The sequence below is a fragment of the Drosophila simulans genome, chromosome X (genome assembly GCF_016746395.2).
Source record: "Drosophila simulans strain w501 chromosome X, Prin_Dsim_3.1, whole genome shotgun sequence".
Taxonomy (NCBI): Eukaryota; Metazoa; Arthropoda; class Insecta; order Diptera; family Drosophilidae; genus Drosophila; species Drosophila simulans.
The window spans coordinates 8427101-8436316 of record NC_052525.2 but is presented as its reverse complement, the minus strand read 5'-3'; the positions used below and the strand labels follow the sequence as shown (position 1 = coordinate 8436316).

At 44.0% G+C, this 9216-nt stretch overlaps 1 protein-coding gene across 1 annotated transcript; it reads right to left on the bottom strand.

Annotated features, from left to right (window-relative positions):
- Positions 1 to 448: 448 nt before the first annotated feature.
- Positions 449 to 8876, bottom strand: LOC6725482 (zinc finger CCCH domain-containing protein 13). The gene is made up of 5 exons (XM_016173637.3): positions 8716 to 8876; positions 5219 to 5527; positions 4820 to 5046; positions 3207 to 3901; positions 449 to 3141 (listed from the first exon to the last, which is right to left on the bottom strand). Exons 2-5 carry the CDS (start codon positions 5411 to 5413, stop codon positions 1259 to 1261), a joined length of 3000 nt encoding a protein of 999 aa, XP_016038591.2. The 5' UTR covers positions 5414 to 5527; positions 8716 to 8876; the 3' UTR covers positions 449 to 1258.
- Positions 8877 to 9216: the final 340 nt, after the last annotated feature.

The following is a 9216-nucleotide window of genomic DNA, read 5'->3' as shown; positions in this document are numbered from 1 at the left end:
TAAGAACTTGATTAATTGTTTCTTAAATTAACTTGAGAGAGAGCAACAAACAAAAAGAGAAAAAATATATTATATAAAATATTTTTCTTTAATCTATTTTTGTTTTGAAAGAAAAAAGATTCTTAAAAAATGAGAAAACAAACAACAAAAACTATTGTGAAAAAACCAAACAAAAAGTTTTTAAATTAAACAATAAAAATGTAAAACAACAAAATGCCACGTTTTTATTATACATATGTAATATACATAGATTTTTTTCGACATGTATAAAAAATACTACTTTTACATGTCAAATTCGTTCGAAAAATTCAATTTTACTTCTACATTTACATGAAACTCAGTACGTCAAAGTTATTCTACTTTCTACATGAAAAAGTAATTACTTCTTTAAAAATCGTACTTTGTTTAAATATTAGCCCATTTCCCAGCCAAATAAGTATATGACGTATATTTTTACTAGCGCTTTATTAATGCAAATATCAAGTTGATAACAATAGATACATCAGCTATGCGTATGTTTTATGTAGTATGTATATATTTATCTATATTATATGCTTACAGATATCAGATATCATGACATATGTGGACTGTATAGCAAAAAAAAAGAAGGTGAATAACCAACCAACCGCGCAACTTAAGGTAGCAAAAAAACAAAAAAAAAATGGTAAGAAATCCAAACCGATTCTTGTTTCGTTGGCTTTTAGATAACATTAGATACATATACAATATAATCGTAGGCTAAATCAGTATTATGCATATAATAAAAACACGATTTCTCTCTTTCTGAAGGCACATAATTACAGGGGCTGGCGCCTTTCTCTACCATCCGATCTCCCATCCCCAATCCCTCAAGTCGGGGCAGGAATGAGTGGATATATATAGTTGAGAGGCCATACTTTGCTATAGCAATTGAGTATATGAATTATACGTGATAGTTAGCAAAGTGCTTACTCTTTTTGGAGTCGTCGTAAGCAGTAGCCACTGTTGTTTCTTCTTAGACTTAATGTTTACATGGATATTTGTTTTATTTTTTGTTAGTCGAGTGTCGCATAAATCTCTGTATTTAAAATGTTTGTAGATCTCAAAAGTATGAATTTAGATTCTAAACAAAAAAAGATTTTCTTTTAATTTCCTTTGAGATTTTGGCGACACCCCCATTCGATTAGTTTGGACTTCGTTGCACGGTTTTCACTTTTGGTCAGGGGTGCTCCTATTCCAAGAGCAAGAACCACACTTAATGGCTAAGTTCGGATCCTTCTCAATAGGGATTAACTGCCGCCAGACCAACTCGTCCGCCGGTCCTGGCGAAAACGGGCTCCGCATAGCTGTGCCTATAGCCCTTGGGCATTTGGGTCAGTGGCTTGCCCGAATTTCCACCGGAAGAAGCACCACCACCACCGCCGCCACCACCACCACCACCTCCGCCTACATCTCCAGATCTTATGGGCGTGGCTGCTGGTGAGGGATATCGCTCCATGTGGCCACGACCCGAACCCGTCGTCGATGAATTCTTGGTTTCCACGCTCTGCAGGAATTCCCGGGAGTGTGCGCGTCCACCGGGTCTTTCACGCTCCCGCTCATGCCGATAGGGATCCCGGGACTGGTCTCGATTGTAGTCCCGATCTCTATCCCGCTCTCTGTCCCGCACGCTGCGCTCCAAGTGCCTGGGTGGCTCCGGTTCCCATTCGCCGCGGGATCTGGCTCGGGATCGGTTTAGGTCACGTGGATTGGACTTTTCGCTGACCACCGGCGGTTCCTCCTCCTCGCTCCACTGCTCGTACGTGCTAGGTGGCTCGACGGAACCGCGGCGCCGGCGCGATGACGACCGATACGGATCCCGGTGCGGTGTGTCGCGCTCATCCACGTCCGGATAGCGATTTACCGCCGGACGCTGTTCCATGGCCCGGAACTTGTCCTTGGCATCGTGGAAGCGATCGCGTTGGGAACTCTGCGGGACCGGTGGCTCCCTGAAGTCCCGGTCACGATCTCGCTCCCTCTCCCGCTCCCGCTCCCGCTCCCTGGTCTTGGGAGTAGCTTCTGCGTAACGCATGCCCGTGGACTTCATCATCTTCTCCATGCTCTGTATGTAGGGCAGGCTCTCAGCCTCCCTGTATGGATTGCGATCCCGGGAATGCTCCCTCTCGCGTTCGTGATCCCTTCGCCGTTCGCGTTCTGCATCCCTGGGATGATCTCGGTCACCCCGATCCCTGTCATGTCGACGTTCCGTGGTCCTCTGACCCAGATCCGTGCCCCTGTGCACGGCGGCGTATTTGTTGTGACCCGCCGAGCCACCCGTGGATGTGGGCACTCCACCAGTGGGATGATCGAAGGGCAGATGCTCCGTCGTGGACTCCACATAGCGCTGGCGATAGCGCTGCTCCTCGCCAGCGCCGTAATTCTTGAGCAGCTGCTGCTTCTTGCTGGTATACTCCATGAACTTTTGCTTGTCGGTGAGGTTCTCCTTGCGCTGATGGTGATGCACTGGTGGCCCCTGCGGCTGTTGGTGGTGCAGCGGCAGTGACTCACTGCCCGGATCCGAGTCCTCGAAGTCATCGTGGTTATCATCCAGACGAGAGCGTGACTTCCGATCCCGTGGCTCGTGGGCCAGCTTCTTGTTCAGCAGACGATTGATCTCGTTGTACTTATCCGTGTCCCTCAATTTGGCCGGCTGATGATTGACGGCGGATTGCTGCTGCTCCTGCTGCATCACCCGATTGAACTTGGCATCGTAGTCGGCCGGACGCATTATGATCGGCTTGATCTCATCCTCGCGACTCCAGGACTTGTTCGAAATGGAAGCCGGAGTCTTGGTGCGCTCGCGATCTCGTTCTCGTTCTCGATCCCGGTCGCGCTCACGGTCACGTTCCCGCTCCCTTTCTCTGTTCCTCTCGAGCTCTCGGTCTCGATCTCGCTCCCTCTCCCGTTCACGCTCCCTGTTCCTCTCCAGCTCCCGCTCCCGCTCCAGCTCCCTTTCGCTGGGACGCGGCTGATATGGTTTGGCTGGCAAATCCCGGAGATAGCTATCCTCCGGCGGCTGGACGGCGCTCTTCCGCTTCAGTTGCGCGTGATGAGGCAATGCAATTTGTGACGGCTTCAGAGCAATCACCGAGTTGTCCGCCTCGTTTGACCAGTGCTCGTCATCTGGAGGTAAAGGTTGCAAATTCTATATAATACTATATTTCAGATTGTAGGTAATAGCCACTTACCACTGGAACTGTTGAGCTCCTGCCGCTCGGGACTTGGTGCCAGATCGGATCCGATGCCCGAGGATCCGCGCGAGGAAACCTGCTTGCCATTGGCGGTGGCCACCGCTCCGCCGGCCACATTGGCCACACCCGGCACCTGACCCTTCGGCGATCCGCCCACAATCAGTGCGTTCCGACAGCGCCGCAGCTCGATGGCCGTCAGGTTGCCCTTGGATCGGTGCACCGTATCGTAATCCCTTGGCGGGAGTAGCAATGGCGGCCCATTACCATTCAACTTGGCCCTCAGCTCGGCGGCCAGGGAGTCGAAGAGGTCGCTATTCTGCTGCGGCGTCAGCGGCGGATGGTGCAGCGGATGTGGCGGATGATGTGGATGGGCATGCGGATGGGACTTGGAGTTGCCGTGCGGCGGCGAGCGGGAAACGGGCGAGGAGCCACCCGCAACCAGGCCGTGCTCCTCGCTGCACTCCGATTCCCGGGTGCTGTTGCCCGTATCGCTGCCCAGCGAGCTGCTGAATCTCTTCGGGGACGAGGTCTCGTGGCGGCGACCCTCACGATATCCACCCGATGGTTGTGACTGCAGTTGGTGATGGTGGTGCGATCCCGGTCCTGCTCCGCCGGAGGACGAGGACTTGCCATTCGACTCGTGCCGCTTCTCGTTGCTGCCGTTCATGGGAATCGGCGGCAGGATGCCCAATCTGCAAAGGTAAGTTCTAGTTAGTACTCACGATTTGTTTTGAAGAGGAATTAAGATTTAGCCACCGTTAGCTACCAGAATTTTCAGAATATTTTTCCACTTTGCCAGCCAGCTTTTCCACTTTTATCGATGGTGACAGCCTGGCTAGGCGGCACTTTTCAAAGCAGAATTTCCGCGAAGCCATCGAGTGAGCTTCTCGAGGCATTTAAGACATTTAAACTCGTGGATGTGGATGTGATCTTGGTTGTGGATGTGGATGTGGGTGCAGCGTGGGCGATGGCGAATCGCTGGGCTGTCGTGTGGTGGGAATGCGGCAGTCGGTGAAGATTGCCCATGCAATTACTTTGGGAACTGGGACCACGCTGGGAGTCCAAGAGCCCCCCACTATCATCATCATCATCATCTGCATCCACATCCACATCCCCAGCGGGGCGATTATCGCGATCGCTCGTCATGTGTTTGGGTGAGTGTGTCTAATGGAGTGACTAAGTGGCCCGGCTGCCACTGCTTCTGCTTCCTGCTCGCTGCCAAAGTTGGCGGCACAATTAATTAAACGTTGCATAACAAAACTCCACAGCAGTCGCAAAAAAATACAAAAAAAAAAATAGAAAAACGAATGCTGCAAATGCCCAATTTGCATTATAATGTGCAACTGTGCTTAAAGTTATAGAGGTGTTTTCCTGATGAAAAATTAACTATCCAATTAAATGAAATATAAAAAAACATTGCTTGCTACTTTGTAGAATAGTGTTGGAAACACATAAACATAGCAGCTGCCAGTAATGGGTAACTATTCATCATTCTTAGTACAAAGTACATTTTCCTATTATTCAATGAAGGGAGAGTCACTCCCATCCTGCTCTTCTTTCCAAGTACAAAAAACCTATTTGAAGAAAAGGTAATTAAATTTATGGCCCACCTGGTCTCCAGCTCCTCGAAACGCTTCTGGTTTTCGGGCCGGTTGATGAGGATCTGCAGCTGGAGATGCAGTGCCTCCGCCGTCGTCTCCGAGTCGCAGCGGTAGGCGTGGACGTGGAGCGGGCACTTGGTGGCCGGATTGTAGAGCAGCAGGACGCAGGCGACGATGTCGTCCGTCTGCACCGAGCTGGTTATGGCACTGTGTGGAATCAGATGCTTCGAGGCACCCTGCGGATGAACGAGAACAGGAATTAATGGTTGCGCCGCACAGCGGGGATTCCCCGTCAGGATAAAATCCAACTAAGTCTAAAGTCCATTGAATAACTACATTTATTAACATAATAAATATAATCATATTTGTTCCATTTAATTACAGCATTTCTTAGTGGCCCCCACTCACCTGGACGATTTTGATGCCCTTGTGGGAGACCTGGAGCGTGACCTTGAGCGGCTCCTGGCCGCGCGACCTGTCCACCAAATAGGGCAGGACCGAGTTTATGACGCGGGCGCCACGCAGCCCCTTCGCCTCCTCGGCGCCCAGGAACCACACATAGTAGGAGGCCTTCTGCACGTCGCGACGCAGGCGCAGCGCCATCTTCAGGACGGAATGTGCAACTCAGGCACACTCTAAGAAAATGTGGCAACTATTCGAAAGGCTTTTGGTGATTCTCGACGGTTGGGTGTAAATGCAAACTGGCATTTAGATAATCTGAAATAAATTAACTTATATTTATTGCATATTGCATAAGAAAACACAATATATATTTAATAAAATTTAAAGTTAGTAGTTCTGCCTTAGAAAGCCTAACGCTTAATTCCATATAAAGAACGTTATGAATATTGACAACTTTTCTGTATAATTAAAAACGAAGTCAAGGCAAAAAAAATCGTTAATGACAAATCGCTTATTGAAATCGCAATATTTGCATACGCTTGAAAATCGAATTAGACGTTTTTAGTAATCAAACCCGAATGGCAATAAAAATCTGTAATTCAAAAACGGGTTTGTCTGAAAAACTGTCTTGTGTTGGAATTCCTAATGGATGATTACATAAAGCGCTGACAGGCACGGCAATTTGTAAAATACTGGTAATTTACTTTAAAAACTAGAGTTTTATTTTAATTGTTTTGGGTATTATTATGATATAATTAACAAATGATAAACATGGCACATGGAATTCGTCTAAAGTAGAACAGTTTTACTTCAGTAAACAAAAAGAAGACATAAAACCATTTGATTCGTCAGCATAACTAACAGTTATTTCCTCCAAAGAAGCATCTGAAAATCGGTAAACAGAATAATCCCGATAAACGTAATCCCAATGAAAGAAAAGTGCCTGCTGCCCACGTATATAAAAGATATTGTATCTCGACAATCCCAAATCAGTTCTTAATGTCAAAGAGGAAACTTTTCAGCACTGGTGATTTCAATTTGATCGACTGGAATGCAAATCGTTCGCCGAGGCAACTGTTTTTTTTCGATAGTCGGCGTTGAAGATGGCGGGTAACGGCAAACCAGATGGATTCAAATGCAATCTCGTCATGTGTCATAATTCTGTGAAATCAAGAAAACCAGAAAGCCATCCGTGGAGGAACATCAAAACTGGGGCCAAAAAAAAAGAAAAAAAAAACACCGACCAAAATCGAACCGGCCAAACGAGCAAACGGTATTAACCCGTCACACAGGTGTTGGATGCCATTCAAATGCACTGGAAGAAATGTTGCACTTGTTTTAATATTTTACGGAAAAAAAAGAATTGGTACATTTCAAATGCGTTACATAACAATCAAGCTCTTTTTAATAGTCCTTTAGTATTGGTATTTCATACAATCATATATTTTTGGATAGTTTCTCTAATAAGATATCGATATTTCAAGATCCCTTTTTATATAATAATGTGGGTCTAAAGATATTTTCTCTGTGCATCGCTCTCTGTACGAGATTCTTCCCAAATAACGTTTATAATCGATGATTATGTGCGACTTGTTGTTCGCCACCGCGTAGGCCAAAAGAATCTTGTTTTTTCAGTTATGCATTCGGCTCAATAACAAGGCAAATAAAAACCGCAGAGAAGGAGACGCTTTATTGTGAGCTTAAAAAATTTACATACGACATATATATGTAGATATATGATATATGTATGTATATATATCTGAAGCTGACTGCCCACAAACGATATTATTAACCTCAAAATGGTTCTAAATATATAAAATTTTTGGAGAATGCATTATAATGGCGCAAAAAACAAGCAAACCTGACTGAATGTGAAAAACACACCTGGTTCTAGAGAATGTGATTAAAATAGATAAATTTGGCAGTACGTGATTTTTGGCAGCTTTGTATTTACCCAGCTAAAATGTGAGATTTTGAATTTGAAACAACATTGTTTGTGAAATTTCCTAGTGTTGCAAATTGTAAATTACCATTCGTGGAAGTAAACAATTTTCTATTCGTTTCGATTGGCAATATTTTTGAGTATGTTTCAGGAAGTCTAGCTGGTTAAGTCATAGCAAAAATGTGGCTTTGTGCAATTATCAGCGTATTTTTGTGGTCAAAACTTGTTTCAAAAGAGTTCGTTGTGTGGGAACTTTGATTGATGACCCATTGTTTTGGTACTCACATAAACCCGAAAATCGCGATGATATTCAGTTGGATATCATATAACTATAAACCTAGAGCTCTTAGGTCACAAAAAAGTTTAATCTCTTTATTGATGGGATTTAAAAACTATTGCAAATTTATTAATTGTTCTAAACTTAGCGAAATATTCAGTTAACCAGTTCGAAGCTAGGAACTCCCTATAAAAACAAGAAAAAACCCCAATAGATTTCCATTTTTAAGCGAATGTGATGAAAGAGCCACGTTCGTACAGCAGTTAAAGATATTAGCATAAACAATCCGTTTGCTGATCACCCAAGCAGCAAATAAACAATTTGCAAAGAGATCTTTTGTTATGCCGGATTGTATCTGACTGAGGGTCTGTATATATATACGCTATATCAACAGCAATCTGTAGAATCGTCTGTTCATAATAGCGCAAGTTTCATGTCTTGCTTAATTTTTCATACCTGCGATTTAGAATTTTTGTTTAGAATACCTAAAAGCTTACATTTCGTTTATAAAATGTATCTTATGTATTTAAAATAATATTTAATTTTTATAAAAATATTTTAACAGCCTTATTTCCATTTTGAACTAAATCAAGATGTTTTAGTTTGACTAATATACTTTTGCACAGAAAACTTGTCAATATTATAACAGATATTTTAACAGAATATTTAAATTTAGTAGTCCAGGTGTTAGTTTTTGAAGCAAGATAAATGTATCTTATATTTCAAGAGTTCTTTCGAGAGTATCTTTTAGAACCGTTTTGTATCTGTGCATGCAAATCAAGAGTTCTTTGGGCGTTAGTTGCGTATTCTTTTTGTACAATTGTCTATTGTTGCTGGCCTTTTTTGGCCATTTATTGGATTCGTATTGCCATTTTTGTTGTTCGCCGTGGTTCGGTTTATTTCTTGTGGCTAATAAATGGGTTAAGCGCATTTTCTGCCGTCTTCTGCCGATGGGAATTGGTAACAACACAGTCGTGTGCACACACAAAGCTACACAGATACATAGATACACTTTGGCACTTGCACTATTTGTTTGCTCGTTTTGTTTTGTTGTTTGTTGTTTTTCGTTTGGTATTTATTCTTTCTACGCTTTTGCTCCATTTCCGAGCTGAACTCGATCAATGAACCGTTTAAAGCTCTCACACAGATACGCACGCACACACTCACGCCGAAGTGGAGCGTTTAAATTTCTAAAAAAACTTATTTGATTAACGGTAATGGCCAAGAGAGTCTTCTTTCTCTTCCATGCTCACACACACACACACACACACCAGCAGTACACACCTCAGTATCTCGATGAGTGGTTGGAGGTTTAAATAAAAAAAAGTTAACAAAAAGAGTTCGCTTCACTCGCGCCCAGTTTTTTTTATTCAGCCGCGAACAGACGTCTCAACGCTTCGACCGCCAGCAATCGACTGACTTGGCTGACTGCCTCGAAAACCGCTCGGAGCCCACAGCTCTCGACCGAGCCGTAACCCCCAACCCCCCAAGCACCGTCCGCAAAGCCGATCCCGCCACATCGGACCCCAGACCGTGCACTGCAAAAAACTAGCAGTGAGTATTATTGACGAACTAAAATGCAGCTGTATTTTTAAATCAAATTTCTTGTGCAGCATCCATCCATTCAGTTGAGTTCGAGTTCTAGCTAAATTTAAATAAATCTAAATAAATTATTTATATTCCCATTTAAACAACTTTCTAGCTGAGTATAGAAGAAAGAAAAAATTATTTAATGTATAGCTAATTTGACAGTTTCTTTTCCAGTGTAGATCGCACCAACGGAGC

Coding starts and splice junctions, on each gene's coding strand:
- LOC6725482 (XM_016173637.3), bottom strand. CDS start 5,413: ATGGCGCTGCGCCTGCGTCGCGACGTGCAGAAGGCCTCCTACTATGTG. Junction 5,047..5,218: donor AGGGCATCAAAATCGTCCAG/GTGAGTGGGGGC, acceptor GTTCATCCGCAG/GGTGCCTCGAAGCATCTGAT. Junction 3,142..3,206: donor GGAGCTCAACAGTTCCAGTG/GTAAGTGGCTAT, acceptor CTTTACCTCCAG/ATGACGAGCACTGGTCAAAC.